The sequence below is a fragment of the Drosophila suzukii genome, chromosome X, assembly GCF_043229965.1.
Source record: "Drosophila suzukii chromosome X, CBGP_Dsuzu_IsoJpt1.0, whole genome shotgun sequence".
Taxonomy (NCBI): Eukaryota; Metazoa; Arthropoda; class Insecta; order Diptera; family Drosophilidae; genus Drosophila; species Drosophila suzukii.
In genome coordinates this window covers 12,322,661-12,342,802 of record NC_092084.1, presented here as the reverse complement: position 1 = coordinate 12,342,802, position 20,142 = coordinate 12,322,661, and the positions used below count along the sequence as shown (strand labels likewise).

The 20,142-nt window shown below is 35.2% G+C and overlaps 1 protein-coding gene across 10 annotated transcripts in view; it reads left to right on the top strand.

Annotated features, from left to right (window-relative positions):
* The window catches only part of cac (calcium voltage-gated channel subunit cacophony), a 53,577-nt gene that overhangs the window by 9,899 nt on the left and 23,536 nt on the right, over nucleotides 1–20,142 (top strand). For 7 of the 10 annotated variants that reach the window (XM_070997623.1, XM_065867957.2, XM_017069770.4 and 4 more), the window contains 12 exons: nucleotides 1,807–1,922; nucleotides 2,716–2,775; nucleotides 2,836–2,940; nucleotides 4,119–4,316; nucleotides 4,381–4,894; nucleotides 5,639–5,974; nucleotides 7,062–7,625; nucleotides 11,595–11,738; nucleotides 11,988–12,189; nucleotides 13,558–13,722; nucleotides 13,847–13,957; nucleotides 14,076–14,159. In XM_070997623.1, coding sequence (XP_070853724.1) covers nucleotides 1,807–1,922; nucleotides 2,716–2,775; nucleotides 2,836–2,940; nucleotides 4,119–4,316; nucleotides 4,381–4,894; nucleotides 5,639–5,974; nucleotides 7,062–7,625; nucleotides 11,595–11,738; nucleotides 11,988–12,189; nucleotides 13,558–13,722; nucleotides 13,847–13,957; nucleotides 14,076–14,159 — 2,599 coding nt within the window. Of the gene's footprint in view, nucleotides 1–288; nucleotides 405–1,806; nucleotides 1,923–2,715; nucleotides 2,776–2,835; nucleotides 2,941–4,118; nucleotides 4,317–4,380; nucleotides 4,895–5,638; nucleotides 5,975–7,061; nucleotides 7,626–11,594; nucleotides 11,739–11,987; nucleotides 12,190–13,557; nucleotides 13,723–13,846; nucleotides 13,958–14,075; nucleotides 15,565–16,063; nucleotides 16,070–20,142 lie in introns of those variants that run through there. The other 3 variants (XM_065867960.2, XM_065867956.2, XM_070997625.1) reach the window with 3 other exon arrangements.

The following is a 20,142-nucleotide window of genomic DNA, read 5'->3' as shown; positions in this document are numbered from 1 at the left end:
AGTTTTTGTCAAGACGGTTACCCATAATAATTGTAAAGATAAATTGTAAAGAAAAAAAAGGGTGTCCAACCAGATTATACATATGTATATATCGGTTTACGTAGAGCATGCTCATACAGGGTGCGAAATAAAGTCAATTTGGCTGTAAATTATTCGAAATTGAGGACAGATCATTGAAATATATGTATGTACGTGTTTGAGATACTTTCATTTTGATTTGCATTCTTCAGTTCGGTTCTTTTTCGGAATTTTGTTCAATGCATTTAACTATCGTATTCCCGAATTCAGAGAGTTTTCGAACGAACGAAATCGTGTCGAACGTCGCATGGAGTTTCAGAAATGCCGCTTTCGGGCCATGTTTCAGACAGCAATGGTCTCGTACCTTGACTGGATCACACAAGCAGGTTTATACAACTAGATCTATATCTAAGTGCAACCAAGTAAACTGCCATAATCAACCCGAACGTCATACAACACAACCTGCAATAATATATAACAACTTATTATCGGCCAAAAAAAAAAACAGAACAATAAGTCAACTCGTACTTAGGTTTATGCTATCGAAACCGAGCGAGTTCATTGAACAATTAAACACCCATCAAATTAAACAACCAAAAAAGCAAACTCCGACCTATACTTCCCAATTTATAAAGAACTTGTTTGATTTACTGCTAGTTATGTACTCCTAAATAGATCGCAAGCAATTCCCCGGCTACAAAGAGTTCTGGTACCCAAAACTTACTTACTATCAATTAAAATAATACAACAACTTCCAATGAACCGAATATTATTAATATTAACTGCGAAATGCCGTTCACCCCACTATAGTTCAACCAATACCAATCGAAAACAATAATCGAATCCATATATACTCTCCAGTGCGTATTGCGTATTATATTCTCTGCATTTTGCTACACACTTAACTTTACCCCAACTTTACCCGATTCTTACTACTTACCATAGCGATAAAGTTGAATACCCTCCAGCCTAATTAAACCAAACTAACCAAAACTAGCTGTTTCTACTAAAGTTAGCCATCTTAACCTCCAGTTATATACATATATGTACATTCCCCGCCAGCGGAGTCGTGAAATGTTGTTGAGTCTCGGTCTTGTCCTCGATCTAGATCTCGATCTCTTGGCCATATACACCCCCCAAAAACACTATATACACTGTTACCAGTGCACCCACCTATCAATATCAGTGTTCTGTCCCCGGTTTATTCAATGTATCGCCATCAATGTATCATCGATCTAGACTCAGTGACTCCCAGCGAAATTCAGGGCCAAGCCAGAGTTATTGGAATCCCGATGACGCTATATGGCATCATCATCCCATGCGTACTTTATTTATTTGTCGCCACCAAATAAATCATCCTATATATGCTTGTATGCACACATATAATCTTACACATTCCCTTCTTATACTATATGTTTCCTTGACTTTTGACCTCAAATGAAGGGTCTCGTCGGGGAGGCGCTCTCCAACGCCAAAAAAAATGATATATATATACATATTTTAAGTTGTACTTCTGTTACTTCCTAATTTCAAGTAAATATATTTTTGATTTTTCGGTTTATGCCCGTTTGTCGTGTGTTTTTACGAATGCACTGAAATATTCTTTGATTTTTGGTTTATGGTTAAATTCAATTCTGCTCGGTTGATTACACTCCTACAAAACAATGACGAAAGTATGGTGTGAACTTTGCTATTGTATTACCAAATAACAAAGCATACATGATCGTTTTAGCAATCAATCAATCCTGTTTTTTGGTTTATCACGTTCTATTTAATTATTTTTTGTAGTGAATTCGCAAAAGAACGAGAAAAAGTAGAAAATAGACAAGAGTTTCTTAAACTTAGAAGGCAGCAGCAACTAGAAAGAGAGTTAAACGGCTATGTTGAATGGATTTGTAAAGCTGGTATAGTATTTACCCCTATTTCTTGTTTGTAAATCTATATATACACCTACTATGATTAAATTCATAAATAATTCTCATACACAAATATTCAAAAACACACAAAATTTTTACATTACTCACCCCATATTCATCCACACATAAATATCCATATGTATATATTTTAAAACGAGGTACATTTCGACATATAGACCCGGGTCACTTTATGGTTCCCCTAACTTTAGAGCTAAAATTTAACTATTAAGATTGGGACTTTTCAGCTAAATATTTGATTAACTTTTTGAAACTTATAAGACCATTTTTAAAATTGCTTTATAACAGCTCGTTTTTTTATTAAGATATCAGAAGTTGTTTTAAAAGGTTTCGAAAACTCTACGTCAATATCATCCCTTCAGTAAGATTTACATTGACTGGATATTGCCTGTCCCATTGGAAAACGTTCATATAAAACAATGATATATTCATATTTATAAAATAATACAAAAAATAAAGTATACTTACATGTTGTATTCAGATGTTTCTAAATAGCCAGCACTTTTGGCACACTTTAGCTTCCCCTACCTCATAGAGCCAAAACCTTAAACCGAAATTAAAGTAAATAAATTCCTGAATATACTCTGAAATAAAATAGTTCTCGTGGAAATATGGACACAGATCCTTCATACCTCCCCACTATATAAACACATACCTACTACATAAACTTTACTGCACATATATCCTTTCTGCTTATGTGTTGATCAAATCGATTTACTTGTTGTGACCAACTACCAATCACCTGATTTTGGTGTTATTCCAGAGGAGGTAATACTAGCCGAGGAGCGAACAACGGAAGAAGAAAAAATGCACATAATGGAGGGTGAGTCTAATCAAATTTCGATTATAATACCAATTTAATTTATTGAAATTATCCCTATAGCTCGTAGACGAAACGCTGCCAAGCGGAAAAAGCTGAAAAGCTTGGGAAAGTCCAAGTCCACAGACACAGAAGAGGAGGAAGCCGAGGAAGATTATGGTGACGATGGTAAGAAAGACATTTTAAGTAGTTTCCTTAGAACTGGGGTCTATAACTAACATTGCATAACGCAAAAGACTTTTGGTTCCTAAATTCTCAAAGAACTGTCTAAAAATGCAAGTACGCCAAATGGGGTTGAACGAAAAACCAACATTAACACATGTTCGATAGAATATTGTTAATCTTGGGTTTTAACCATACTGCAACGAATGATAGACTTTTAAGTTTAAAAGGATACCCCTATGATATATTGCATTTAAAGCAATTACGATATGCAATTAATTACATTTTTTATTTTTATATTTGAACTTACTACAACAAAACGAAATTGTAAATCTTACATTGACTATGTTCCAAATGTGTAAGTAAATTATTATTTATTGTTTCACGAAGTGAAAAATCTGCACTGGCGCCAGATAGTAACAGCCCCATTTAAATCGTTACCCAAATTAATAGAAATTATCATCGTAAAGCAACAATTTTAATCTATGTAAAGCTTTCACTTGTGTAAATATGAGAAAGTAGTTGGTATTATTGTATATGTACTTTTTTTTCTACGGTAGACTTGGATGTATCTGGGATATAGGTCCTTCATAAATATTAGTTATATGAAATCTAAAAATTAATTCATCGATTTATTGAAGTCTTTATTTGTATGATCAATGCGCTGAAATACAGTTCAAAGATTAAAGCTTAATATCAAACATGATGATAGTGAGGATGGGAAGCCGACTAATGGACCATTCTAATTTTATAAAAAGCACCATAGATAGAATATTTCAGGACTGCATTCATATGGACTTCAGCCAGCCGAGCTTAAGTAACGTCTGTGTAGAGATAGTGCCCACCCAAAAAATATATAAGAATCGCACTTGTGTAAACGTCGTCTACTTAACTATTAGTAAACCATACTCTTTATCGCTAAAATCATATATTTGAGTACATTAATTTTTATAGCAACAGTGCAATTCAAAACCGAAGAGGACAAGAAGTATATATCATTTCGAAAGGGATATATGCTGATTGTTACCAAGAACTGTTTAAAATTGTTTTGAAATGCACTCGTATTTGAGCAGTGTACACAACATTTGCCTGGTTGTAACCATAGGTGGAGATATTTGTAACCGCACTGCTACACGATCAAGGGACCCCCAATCTAAAGGTTTGTTTATCTGTGTTCTCTGTAGGTTATCTGAAAACTCGCTCGAAACCTCAAGGAAGCTGTACCGGATTTTGGCGGGCGGAGAAGAGGTTTCGTTTCTGGATCCGGCACACGGTGAAGACGCAGTGGTTCTACTGGTTTGTGATAGTCCTCGTCTTTCTGAACACGGTCTGCGTAGCCGTCGAGCATTACGGCCAGCCCTCGTTCCTCACGGAGTTTCTCTGTAAGTATAAAGCGGGGGTTACCTTACTAGAATTGGTTCTTATCCGTATTGTAATCCCTTGCAGACTATGCTGAATTCATCTTCCTGGGACTCTTCATGTCGGAAATGTTCATCAAGATGTATGCGTTGGGACCACGCATCTACTTTGAGTCGTCGTTCAACCGATTTGATTGCGTTGTCATTAGTGGTTCGATATTCGAAGTGATCTGGTCCGAGGTCAAAGGCGGTTCGTTCGGTCTGTCTGTGCTGCGTGCCCTGCGATTGCTCCGCATCTTCAAAGTAACCAAGTACTGGTCGTCGCTGCGCAATCTAGTCATCTCTCTGTTGAACTCGATGAGATCCATCATCTCATTGTTGTTCCTGCTCTTCTTGTTCATCCTCATATTCGCCTTACTTGGCATGCAGTTATTTGGCGGCCAGTTCAATCTGCCAGGAGGCACGCCCGAAACCAATTTTAACACTTTCCCGATAGCACTGTTGACTGTATTCCAAATCCTCACTGGCGAAGATTGGAACGAGGTCATGTACCAGGGCATCATATCTCAGGGTGGTGCTCAGAAAGGAATGATTTACTCTATGTAAGTTTATGTCTGTATTACGTATCATTCTATCATGTGCATTGTATGTATGCCAGTCCTCTAAATCGAAACGTACAAGTAAACGTAGTAAACGCACAATGGAAAAACCTATTGATCTTGGCCCACTCGTTAGGATTATGATTATATTTGCCGTCCTCCAACCCCCCCTCAAAAAATAGAAAAGAAAAAAAAGTAATCAAAAAAATGTCACCAAGCGAATTCGCAATTCATTGAACGTCGAACCATTAATGTGTGCAATCGACCTTTGACTTGGGAGCTTGAAGAATTTTATCCACCAAAATTCTGCAAGCCCAAGTCCCAAGAAACAGCAAATCAAGCAACCCACTAACGATCATTCATCGCGAATACCCACTAATCCGTAAGTGTAGAGAACCTTTGGTCTTTTAAAAATGAATCTGTACACTCAATTAAACGCTATACCTTTGTCTATTCTCAATCTCATCTCTCTATTTACAGCAATTCAACAGAAAGAGAGTTTCTCAAACTAAACGTAGTTGCCTCAGTTCTCAAACAATCCAATCAAACAAACAAACAAACCACTCTGCAGTACAATTAATTCCCGATTACGTTTTTTAAAAATTCCCCAGCACACGTTGACGTATATTTTGAGTTTCATACCATCGAGGAGGTTCCTCTCCTGAGCTAATGCCCCAAAATTAAGATAATGCAATGAGTGTTTAAACTCTGATTGTTTTTTGTGTGTTCTTGATGCTCTTTCGACAGATACTTTATCGTTTTGGTACTCTTCGGAAATTACACGCTATTGAATGTGTTCTTGGCTATCGCCGTTGATAATTTGGCGAATGCCCAAGAACTTACAGCAGCCGAAGAGGAACAAGTCGAAGAGGATAAAGAGAAACAACTGCAGGAGCTCGAGAAGGAGATGGAGGCCCTCCAGGCGGACGGTGTTCATGTGGAGAATGGCGACAGTGCTGTGGCCCCCACCAAGTCCAAGGGCAAGAAGAAGGAGGAGGAGAAGAAAGAGGAGGAGGAAGTGACGGAGGGTCCCAAGCCGATGTTGCCCTACTCATCGATGTTTATACTCTCACCAACCAATCCGTAAATATTCTTTCACTCACTCAGCCATCCATTTCTCATGGGTCTCAGGGTCATTCTCGTAGTGCGATCAGTTAGGGCCTCATCCTAGTGTTAAGTTAATCGAGTCTCTTCCAGGACCCTAACCTCCCGCTGGCAAGGGAGGAGAGAACAAAGAGCGTCTGGAATTCTCTAATACCACTTTTTTATGGTGTCTTAATCATTTTGTAGTTATGATCCCGTCCAAGGGTTTGAACAGTTATATTGGGTCTTGTAGAAATAATCGTTACCCTATTTGTACAGTATCCTATCCTAGTTATTAACCATCATTCATAGCCAATGACATTTTAAAAAATATCTGATGAACTACAATAACTGTAGTACAACTTAATCAATTACTGATGCAATACTCTTTTCTTTTTACCTTTTTTCCTGTTTTGGATTACAATCTTATGTTGCACACAACCAAACAAATTAATGAACCACTTGATCTATTGAACGAATTAACATGTGCTTGTAAATATATTCAACCACAATATCCGACTACAATTATTTCAATCATTAACCATCAACCACCACCACAAAATCATCATGAAAAACTGCAATAATTATGTTACAAAATCATCGACACTTTTAACAAAACAAAAAAATCAAACGAAATTGATAACAATTTATCATAAACAACGACTTCATCTCAAAATTGAAACAACCGAAAAAATTAAATAAAAACTTAAAATATTCAATACGAATTGGAACGACGACAAAAATGTAAAACCATCAACCAATTCAATAATATGAACGGGTGCCCAAAAACAATACCAAAATGCGAAAACTACAATCGGAATCAAAAAATTGAAAACTCTACAAAAATATTTAAAATTGTACCTACACAAAAACCGAATTTCAAATCAAAAATTATAAAAACTAAAATATATAAACTAAAATACAACCGAATTTGACGCAATCCCGAATGCAAAAATATGATCATGATCCTAATTGATTACATGTCTAAACCAATAACTTATCAATTTTAAACCTATATTCGCTGTCCGATGAATTCGAAAAACCAAAAAACGAAAAACGAATTACGAATTACGCACGACTTATACAGCATACGACGCGGAGCCCATTGGGTTGTTAATTTACCATATTTTGATTTCTTCATTATGGTTGTCATCTCAATGTCATCAATAGCATTAGCAGCCGAAGATCCCGTTCGTGAGAACTCAAGGCGAAACAAGATATTGAATTATTTCGATTATGCATTTACCGGCGTATTCACGATAGAAATGTTGCTGAAAATTGTAGACTTGGGTGTGATCCTGCACCCTGGCAGCTATTTAAGAGAATTCTGGAATATTATGGATGCTGTGGTCGTTATATGCGCTGCTGTTAGTTTCGGTTTCGATATGAGCGGTAGCAGCGCTGGACAAAATTTATCGACTATTAAATCGCTTCGGGTATTGCGTGTCCTACGCCCATTGAAGACCATTAAGCGTGTACCAAAATTGAAAGCCGTGTTCGATTGCGTCGTGAACTCATTGAAAAATGTTGTTAACATTCTAATCGTGTACATATTGTTTCAATTTATATTTTCTGTTATTGGAGTACAATTGTTCAATGGAAAATTTTTTTATTGTACGGACGAAAGTAAACATACTTCCGCAGAGTGCCAGTAAGTAACATTTATATTTAATTCAAGTTTACAAACTGTTTATTCGTTCGCTTTCTTAAGTTCTTCGTAATCTTTATCTTGATCTTAATTAGACCTGATTTTCAAATGTTGTGTCATATTGTTTTTAATTTTATTGAGATCATTTTTGCAATAGGAATCTCCGGCGAAGAAGCCACATAATTATTGTCCTGCCGTAGTGACCTCTTTTAGGTTTCTTGATTTATGTGCCATCTCGATCATTTAATCCTCTTTACTCGTATAGTCGCGTTACTTTGTAGCGCTCTAGCTTTCCCCACTTTCTCCCACAAACACGCTCTCTATGACTATCTTTCTATCTGTCTCTCTTGCTAACTTTGTGTGTTTCTTTGCCTAAGGTCAAATAATATAAATAGATGACTGACAAAAACTCGAAACATATGTACATTGCGTAGCTCTTAGATTTGGAAAGAAACAAACACACATTTCACCCACTCGTACGTACATCTCCCGATATGTTTCTGGGCTCTTAACACGTACATGTATAGCTATGTTCAAGATATTAGTACCACCTCCTTCCATCATCTTTAAAACTCTGTTGTCTCTCTTTTTATTTTTAACTGATCAGTGGTGCGTTAGTTTGTAAGACTTAACTAGAAATTGTAGAAAATAAAATAATAATAAATGTTTTAAATAAAAAAAGTAGAGCTAAATTGAGTAAACAATGTTTTTAAGACAGTTTTTTAAAATTGACTTGATCTATGTATTTGTGTTTAGAGATTTATGTTAGGTTTAGTGATAAAATAAGATACGTAAAGGAAAATGTAGATGCTATTACGTGTTGCCTACTTACAGAGGCTGATTAACAAGAAAAACGTTTGATATTCCTTTAATTTCCTACTCAATATTGTCTAATCTTACAAAATGTTGCACAACTGTTTGAGATGTAAATCAAAAAAAGTGAGACAACTTACTGTTTAAGGAGATGGGAGGATGCCATACTGCTATTTTCAGGCCAGCTGCATTTATTAGGGGTGCTTCGCCTACACAACACTTCTATACCTTCTAATACATAAATGTCTAGCTGTTATGTTTTGATTTTGTGTGTCCATTGCATACAAATTTGCATTCCTTTTAAGGTTAAATCTCCGAGAAAGTATAGAAAACTACTTACCTTTTAAACTCTGATTGGGTTTTGTTACTGAAACCAGTAATACTGAATGTTAAATACAGAAAGCAGGAAAGGCTTTTGTTAGATTATTTCCCCTAGTGTATATACCTATTAATATATATATGTGCCTACGTGTATGCATAAATCTAAAGTGGTCCCAATAGAGAGCAATTAGGATATAAGTTTCCAGACCCATTCCCTGTTTTGTATGTGTGTTGTACGATCGTTTTGTTAACCCAACCATTATTATTATCCTTCTGTTTGTTATATTACCATATTTGTTTTCATGAAACCAAAAAAGGTGCACTGATTTAACAGAATGTAAGAGTAGCATTTTATAGTTTCTTGCCATGTTTTTCTTGCCTGACTTGTTAAATTAACAGTCACGCGACTAAACGGGCCAAAAACAACACAATAAAAGAGGAAAAACGAAAACTAACCATAAACAAAAATTGAAAAAGAAAAAAAAAAAACAACCGAATCAAAAAGTGACTGATAAAAAGCATATGAAATATAGAGAAAATGCGTTCGATTCAACATCTGTGATATAGAAATGCAAATTTACAGTTTCTAGTTACCACCTGAAAAACCTTACCAGTTACGCCTAATTTTCTATAATTGTTTTATCTATATATATATATTTAATCAGTTAAGCCGTATCAGTGTATGTTTGTATATGTTGTATTCACAAACCAAAGCTCGGGAAACACCAATGGAAATAGCAAGATTCTTCGCGTTTAGCCTGTGTACTTAAACCATAATTATATCTGTATTTGAATGTTTCATTTATTTGCAATTGGGTATTCTCCAAATACCAAAGAGTCCATATTACTACCAGAAGATTTCTTAATAAGCACGCGCATAGCAGTCCACGGACCGTTTTAGATTAGAAAACTAGATACAAACAGGTTTCATTCAATAACTCAGCTCTGATATTTCAATGTTCAAGGTCCAATTCCCTAAGAAGGAACTACAGTATGGTTAAAATTTCATTTCTGGTCCAAGGTCCTGACTTTCTTTTCTATAAATTTTTTCTCCAAACCAAGTAGCAAGTGTATCCTTATATCTAGCCATCATCCATACATACACTTCATTATTTGTATGTTCAAGTATAAATATAACTAACAATATAACAGAAAAAGTTTTCGGTTTGTACGAATAGTGCTATCGTAGGAATCGTAACCATTTTGTAGTAGACTATATCCAACTAGATGACGAGCGCTCTTTCCCAAGTTATGTGTGTATAAAGAGTATCATTATGTATTATATTATTAACACCGCGTATCTTACACTCGACGCTGTTAAGAAGTGAAAACAAAGCCCGATACTTGCGTTGCACCCGAGGGACGTTCAACGATTTATTAAAAGCCATAGAGTATCGGTTTGTTTTAGCTGTTTGGCCTTCGTATGCAATAACTGTGGTCAACCCTATTGACAACCAAATAAAATCCAATAAAAATTTACTCAAAATCTTAATACATATGTACACGTACATCTCAACGCCCACTAGCATTTACACTCACGCCTCTACGCCGCCAGTGATGAAACTTTTTTTTGTGTAACTAGGTCTTGATAAAGGTACACAAAGTACCCCTTGAAAATAATATATTTTGTATTGCTAGAAAATTCGCCCAAAATTTCATATCGGTTCGAGGTTAACACTTAAAGCTATCGGAAGCTTTACCCATCAGGTCATTAAAAAAAGTAACAAAGTCTGCTCATTTCGCCGGGTAGCTTGATTTTAAAATACATATTCCCTGGTATTATTTCTTCGAATCCAAGATAAGATCCCATTCATTAGAGCGCAGCTGCTTTGTTACACATCACCGAACCGACAACGGGCCGAACCACGTAACCCCAGAAAAAGGGAGCCAAACTTTTGATCCACAGCTCCAAATCGACCCATAGTATTTTCCATTCATCCATTTTACTGGTAATGGTCTTAGATTTTTTTTTGTATGTAGTGATTTTCGAACATTTCTTTATTTGTACGCCTTCTTATTTAGACCGTACCGAGTGTTGATTTGGGTTGAGTTGATCTCGGCCATAGCGTGAATCTATTTCCAAGTCAAATTGCCTACTCGTACAAGGTCAATGCAGTATTTAGATATGACAGCAGCTTCTTGCACAACTGACTTACCATCCACCAACTGAAAAACAAGAAAATAACTACAATTCGTTAACTCTACCAGGGGTGTCTAAAAAATTTCTTCAAACCCTTATCCAATTGGCTACTTAACGAACTTGGAGAAAAGTTGTTGAATCAACCGTAGTGTGGAAATGCGGGTCCTAACCATCAGCAGAAACGCATTTTTGTAAATTTATTGTAAATTTACACCGAAGAAACTTTAAATACTAAAAATTATGTGGCACAGATTTTTCCAAATTACCGGCGATTTTTACGGCACCCCAGTACGTGTTTCTATAGAAATCTAACTGTCGTTTTTATTTATACAACTTCGATTTCTACACATATTTCACATTAAAATCATTTCACAATTCCATTAAACTTTGAAAAGCTATAAAAAAAATACAAAAAATTTAGAAAACTAAAAATAACGGTAAAAACGTATTTCAATCCCCAATTGATGTTCAGTTTAGTTTTAGATGCTTGCCAAACTTTAGTTTTGATTCATTGCCTTTTTTATTTGAACTTAGTGTTTTTTGCGCAAACTTAATTTTTGTATTTTCTCTAATGAGTCTCAATCAAATTATTAATAAATCCACAAATGACTAACATCGACACCATCCAATAAACATGAAAACCCTAAATAAACCAAATCCGAAACCAAAAAAAAAATAAATAAAAAACGCAACCAAAGGGGCTCGTACTTTAAGTACGAGGAGGACGAACTGCTGCCAAAACAGGAACTGAGGGTCTGGAAACCTCGGGCCTTCCACTACGACAATGTTGCCGCCGCGATGCTAACACTTTTCGCCGTTCAGACCGGCGAGGGATGGCCACAGTAAGCCAATTTGTTGTTGTAACTGATAAATCTATATGTACATTTCCCCGCTATGTTTCTCTAAATCTGTAATTGTATCTGTATCTATGATCTCTATGTCTTTTGATCTGTCTCTGTTGGATGAAAAAATCAAAATGTATGACATGGCTAACTGATATCTTTTGCCTCTTTTTCTCCACAAAAAACTGCATCCTGAATGTCCATCTAAACCACATTCATCGATTCAACTGCGATTATACGAATATATAGGGTCTTGCAACACTCAATGGCTGCCACTTATGAAGATAGGGGTCCAATCCAAAATTTCCGGATCGAAATGTCCATATTTTATATTGTGTATTTTATTGTATTTCCGTTCTTCTTCGTCAACATATTCGTGGCCTTGATTATTATTACGTTTCAAGAGCAAGGCGAAGCTGAGTTACAAGATGGCGAAATTGACAAAAATCAGGTGAGCCAGACCAATCCGACCTGTAAAACGTATGTGAGTCCAAATCTCTACCTTTCTCCGTGTCTCTATCTCTCTGCTTATAAATATGTGTGTGTGTGTGTGTGTATGTTGTGTAATGTACCGCTAGTTGTATTTGTAAAACCCAAAAAAAAAAACAAAAAAAGTTGAAGTTAAATATTAATAAATTGATTAATTATTAATATGCACGTACATTTCACTAACTCGTAAGAACCCGCTACCGACATAGCTACAACTACTACTACTACTACTACTACTAATACTACTACCTACTACAGACTTGAAAACTTTCCAAAAATGAATCCAAAGTAAATCAACGAACTCCAACACAACAAGTACACGCTGTACACTAAGCAAAATACTCGTACATAGAATGTGTCCAAATCCAAGAACGTAAATCCTAGTTTAGCTCCATTTGTACTCGTATGTGCGAAATGTTTGCCTTGCTTTCTCGCCATTCGTTGTGGATGACCCCCCCAAACACCCCCACAAAAACACTTTCCAGTTACCTACATATATATACTATATATAGATATATATATATTTGCGTATAGATCCGCTCTTAGATACTCGTGTATTTTGGTGGGCCTCGAAACGTTTTCAGACCCCAATCCCCACATTTGCTTAGAAGCCTCCTTGATTAGAGTAGCCATTTTGATATAAATAGTGAACATTTACCGGAAAATAGAGATATATCATTCACACACGATAGTCCTTAAATATTCCCTACTAGTTTTGGAATATTTAATGATCTGTATCGTCAAGTCAGTTGCCAAAAGCTGTTTAAACGCGTTGTCCATCATTCTCAAAGACGATTGTAAGTATGCATTCTTCAACATCCGCCAGTAGAGGAGTATCGTAAGAAAAGTGTATTATTAATTTTAGTTCCAAATTAACTCCGATTCGAAGTCAGATAAAATCTGTTTTTTTTTTCTTCTTCCAAGTACAAACCAAATACAGACACATCCCTTAGACAATCCCCGAGAGTAAACCATAAATTTAAAATTGGGCATGTGTTAAATGAATGTATTCGCCATTAATTAAGGGGGTAGAACTTTTTATTTTGCTTTACCAAAATGTGCATATACCTATCCTAGTCCTGACTTTTGTTTGATTTGTCTAGATTGGAATCGAAAAGTAGTTACAATCGATGTTAATGTGTGTATATAGAATTGTGAACTCATTTGCAAATGCCAAAATGGTGTTATTATTTCAATTCATTATTCAAATAGGCGTTAACACATGTTAGTTAACCTTTGAAAACATGTATTGTGTATTGAAATTAGCCACGAACGCCAATTCAAAGGACATCCAAATTCATTTACATAATTACATCTCTCTTCACTCTAGAAATCCTGCATCGATTTTACTATAGGAGCACGACCTCTCGAACGCTATATGCCCAAAAACCGGAACACCTTCAAGTATAAAGTGTGGAGAATTGTGGTTTCAACGCCCTTCGAGTACTTCATTATGATGTTGATCGTATTCAATACCCTTTTGTTAATGATGAAGGTAAGTTGGTGGGCTGATGCCATCTTGCATATATCGGAAAATATGTGATCTACACCAAAGATCTTGTCACAGAACATGTATAATTTGTGTATATATATTATAAATCCATTTTAAATCTCAACAGTATCATAATCAGGGAGACATGTACGAAAAGTCACTGAAGTATATCAACATGGGATTCACTGGAATGTTTAGTGTAGAAACTGTGCTTAAAATCATTGGATTCGGTGTTAAGGTAGGTACTTCACTTCATGTCTTTTGGGATAGATAGGATTTAGTTAAACTATTTAGTATATTAATCATATTATTAACTGCTACTTTGAATAACATGATTCCATTTGATGGCTTTGTAGAATTTCTTCAAGGACCCCTGGAACATATTCGATCTAATCACCGTTCTGGGCAGCATTGTGGATGCCCTGTGGATGGAATTCGGGGTAATTATCAGTTGCTTGTCACAACACGACTCAGAGCATACATTTTATTGTTGTGTTCGATTTCTGTGCCGTTATGCAAGACAAGAAACAATGTAATCCTTAACTTAATATCAAATGTATCTAGCTTCATTATTTTGCCAAGATACAAGTTTACACTGAAACTTTGACACACCCACACATTAACAAGAACACGCAAATAAGAAAGAAGATAACATATCTAATAAGTATCTATAATACTATCTATACAGAACTGACGCGTATGTTCATATGTATCTTGGGTATACCTCTAAGTCTATATAATTTCATAATCAACATTAGGTACATACACTCGGATGTTGTTTCGTTACAAAAATATTTTTTTCCGAACATTCAGTGAATTGGGGGTAAAAAAAATGTTGCATCCAGTTAATATATTTTTGTATTAGTCGGGATGCAAGAGTTAATACATAGCTGTTGGACTTACCATTAAAAAAACGTTTCCGACAATATTAAATATTTGTGAGGGATCTAGTGAGATGCCGAAAGGCGTCCGCTTCAGAATATATACCTAATACACTTCTTTGCGGTTCCCAAAACGCTTAGCCTTAAGTAATATATTTTTATCCAGCGGTACAGTCAGGATTTGGCACTATGCACAGATGGCAAGGACAGTACAGTTACACCCACTGTTTTAAAATGTTTTTCTTATCCTTTTTACATTTGAACACCTATACCGAAATTTTGTGTTCATTTTTTAATATGATATCGAAAACACACAAACAGAATATAACCAAATCAAACAAAAACGAAACAAAACATCACAAATTACAGAAATTAATAATCATATTTCTTTTTTGATTTCCTTTTCCATATTTATTTATGTACGAAAACCAAAAACCAAATGTGGTTTCAAAATCGGGAAAACCCAATCCGAATCAATCCAAAAATATGTTTCGATGAATGCAAATAAAAAAAATAAATTACATAAAATATATAATAATCACTCACGCAATAATATATATATCTACACAATAATGACAAAAAAAAAACAAAAAAACCCACGCACACATCCAAACAAATGTGTAATTTCATATATATAACTCACGCAAATCTCCACATCTATACACTGGTGTAAAATTATCCTATATATAATGTAATTTATATATGCGAACGCAACGTTTTATATGTCCCTTGCAATTGGCCACATCGGGAATGAATTGAAAACGAATTCAAACAACGTGCAAACAATAATATCTTCAACACAAACAACAACTACAACAAATACAACCAATAACAACAATACCATCTATGTAATTACAAATACCAAATGCAATGAATGTGCAACAAACTCTATATGTCTCTCTCGATCACCAAAAAAAAAAACACCACCACTGTTCCACTGATCCACTTGATCCACCGATCCACGTGTCCACTGATCCACTACCACAATCACCAATGCCACCAAATCACCACCGAATTTGTATCTAAAAAAAAAAATATATATATATATAAACTCACTGAACCAATCAAATTCAAATTCAAATGATTATATGCAAAATATCAACTTGATACGAATACCGACCAAATGAAATCAATCAAAATCTAAAATGGAATCCCAACCGAATCGAATCGAATCAATCAACAAATCGAATCAATCGACCAAATTAATCAAAACAATCGATCAACAATTTCGATTACAAATGATCCATCATCTCGTCAAATCCCATGCATGTGTATGTGTATGTCCTGCTACTGTGTCTGTGTTAATCAACCATGCGTGCACGCACATATACACATGCATATTCGCATCCATACACGTGCACACACACACATACGTGTATGTGTGGACGTGGCTATCTCTCATCAACAAAAACTACATCTGAACATCGACTACAACATGTACAACCAAACGACACAACCTGCAGCACGATGTAAGTACGAAACACAATCTACACTGATTTTGCATTTATCCAAAAACTTTTCAATGTGTAATTCCAATAATACCAATCAATGAACTTAGATTCTTACAACTTAATGCTTAAAAACGCTAAGTAATGGCCTTCCACCTAAAAAAGCTTATTAATTACGTTCGTTTTTAATCCTTAACTCTATCGTTTTCGTTTCGCCTAAAAACATATTCTAGTTTCATTTTATTATTATCTCACTACTCACTACGAATTAGCTCTATATACTTGTTTATCTTAGTTAATCCATCTTTCTTAAATTTTCTATTCTCATTTCCGTTTCCGATTTGGCAATCAGTTTTCTTTTGCATAGCACACAACATTGCGATTTGTACTTGCTACTGTGTCTCTCTGTCTGTCTCTATATCTATCTGTATTTATGGCTACCTTTTACTGTCTATCTCTGTCTCCTGTAAAAAGTTGTAAAGCTTGTATAAGCCTATAGTGGAGCTTAAGCTAATGGTGGAATGTACAGCAAGGGGAAATCGAAACTGCTTATATAGATAAACATTCTATAGAAGATTATAAGCTCTAATGTTGATTCTCCAAAAGTACCGTCCCACTTAATATAGTTAAATATTTCACAGAAAGTGGCTGTCCTGTTACAATATAAAGATCCCTTAGTTGCTCTTAACAGATATATGTGTAACATATGTGTATCCGTAATTTGGAAATAGTCAAGTCGTTTTCTGAGATCTTTTAGTGTTGGTCATCATGGTGATCAAATTGCAGAGCATATTAATTATAACTCCTGGTCTTATTACTTATAATATAGATTTCATAAAAACTAGAAATATTTATAAATCTCCTATTCCTAGATCGTATAGGCCCCGAGATCTAGATGTTTATATCATTTTGATATAATAAAGGCAGATTTAATCACAACTATAGGAATAAATATAAACCCTACAACAAAAATGATATGATTATACCATTTCTAAATTTAAGATGTTCATATAAGGCAAAGAACATGATTTTATCAATGAACAAATAGAGCTTATAAGTTAGTAACTCCCAACTTCTATTCTAGTTAAGATATTTGGCTAAACTGATCCCAAAGTGCTTGTAAAGTGCATTGATATTATGCAACTACTGTTCGAGTTTTGAACCACTTTCCGTTTCCGTTTGGTTTACACTGCACATGTGGACTCCTTTGGTTTAATCGATATTGCAATTTCACGACATATGTCACAAAAACACATGGAAACTCGTTGCGATACACCTATTATTCTGCCCACTCATACTGTCATGCACACACATAAACGCAAAACCCCAAAACCCCACTTGAGAATATCCGTTATTGAATAATACTTCGTAAAAACTATTCGATATATAAACCGATATAACCAAAGCAAGATCAAAATCAGCATCATTGTCATCATTATCACATCGAACTTGTGCATCGGATGAGGTATTTTATGAGCTGCCCAACAGTCGATCAGTAACTGTAAGTAGTCGTGTTCGAAGTCTGCGAGCAAAATGAAATTGAGGCCAACTAAAGAGGTACTTAAAAAAGGCTCAGACTGGATAATCTCTAAATATCTTAAACTTGACTCTTCAAAAGCATGATTTCAATACTGTCTGGTATTTTTTAAAATATTTTTTTTTTATTGGTGACTGAGTACCCCTGCCCAATTTTCCGCCTGCTCCTGCTAGTTTTCTCTCTGGGTAATGTTTTCGCAGGTTCAGCGCAGTAGTTTCTCTATATCATGAGTCACAGGATGGCTTTCAAGATTTGCTTCTTTCCGCCAAAAAAAAAAAAAAAAAAAAAAAAAAAAATACAACCCCGTTTAACATCGCCACCTTCAGTTTTGCTATGCTCACATCTTTCAATCCCATGACTGCAACTTTTAGTAGGGGCTTGGATTAGCTTTCGTTACATCTCCTGCATGTTTCACTCGCACTTTCAAATACATTCCGATATCCATACACTCAATCACAAATCACACTTGCGATTTTGATCGTTAAATTCACTCGGAGTTCTTTATCAAGAAGTTTGGCTTCCGCTTATTGAACACGCAACCCCCGATTCTGTTAAATGCTAAAGAAGTTTTAAATGCTGAAGTGTGGTTCTATAGTTGCTTGCCTTGGTTGTTCCACCGCTGCAGATCCCGAGAGTCCATGGTATTAATCCTGGGTAAGAGAGGTAAAACAATTAAATCCATTTGCAAGGTAACTTTCGGTTTTTCGTATTTCATTTCGTCTATCAACCACCCTGTTTTCTCTTTTATGTTTCAAATACATTTTTTTATGAAATGTGTGTGCTCGAATATAACAGCCCTCGTAGAAGTCAATATAAAACAAAAAGTCATAGCATAGCCGAACCGATCTGCGTGAATAGAATTATCGAATTAGATCCTTGCTGAGCTGTACTTTTCCTAACCAATTCAATTAGAAAACAATACCGACACTAGAACAATGACATATATACACACAAACTCTGCTTACTGATATTGATCTTGATCTATCTTTGTATACCTGCTTGAAACTGCAGAAAACTTGTCCTACTAATTTTCAACTCTACTTTATTTGTTTCTATATTTTTCAAAAAAAAAAAAAAAAAAAAAAACACAATAACTGTGTAAAAACCATTACGAAAATCAACAATAATCGCTCGAACGCCGCCCAACGAATTTCGTTTGACCTGTGATCGATCGTCAAACGTCCGAGTATCTATTGAAACTGCACTGAAAAAAACAAAAAAACTAAACCAATTGAATACCAAAACCAATCATAAACATGTCCTTGTTGTGTTATTCGTCTTGTAAATTGCAACGATCTGAACTATATATCTGAATATCTGATTGCAATCGAATACAAACTGCTGAATGATAAATTCAACAACACCAACCACTACTACAACAACTAACAACAACAACTACAACAATGATTGCCTGAGTCGTCACAAAAAATATATATATATTTATATGTATATATATACGAATTAATCGTTTCTAATGCGGTTTATGAATTGTGTGCACATTGATTTGTCTCAAAACAAATCCAAAAATTTCAATTGAAAATGGTTTCTGACTAACAGGATGTAAGTAAACAAATCTATCCTAACAAGCTTTCTATTTTCAAATCGAACAAAACTCAAACATCAACGATAACGACAACAACAACAACAAAAACAATATGATACAATACAACAACACAACATTCAACAAAATTCTTTTGAATAATTAGCCAGTTTAGCTAAACCTTAACTACAACCAGAATGTTTTTTCCATTTTAAAAATCCTTATATACGAGTAGATCACATCGATGAACCATCATCTGTAGTTTCAAGTTCGAATTTCTTTTATTTATTCGCCCACTCTCTACGTAAATACTCATAGCTAGTTTAACCATATAACTATATCAGCGAATATAGACAGGGTTATTATGATCATGAAATATATATACTTGTGTGTACTTTCCCGCATCCCTAATTTTCGATATTTTTGGGTTAGAATAGTCGAATTAAGTTACTTTTAAGTGCGTCGTCCCAAGTTTCCCAAGATTCACAATTACTATTTTCGCAAGGAACAACAGCGTGGAATTATTCTTCATAGTACTCTCCTCTCTCTCTATTCTCCCCGCATAACCCGCAGAGCCATTATAAGTACCATATAGCTAAGTGCAGAATCCCAGGTAGATATAGACTTTCTGCTTAGCTCATGCCATATATCCCGTGTACATAGATATAATATATCTCGATCAACGAACTGGTGACGTCTGTGTACGCCAGATTCTGTTATTTTTTTGTTCACTTACTCCAAGGCAACGACTACTCAAACATCTAATCCCTCATCCGCTCTAGACTCCGTAGTCAAATACTGTTTTGTCTCTATATAAACACTCTCTAACTTTAAGTATATGCAAACTCATTAATTAAGTACTTACACCAAATTCACATTTGAACGGGATTAACAAAGGGGTAATCCCGAAATTGGCTTGAATATATCCAGTATAGATTATATAAATAAATGATTTTTTGACAACTCTAATCTTTGAATACATTTAAGCGCGATTTCAGGACTACCCCCTTATGAATA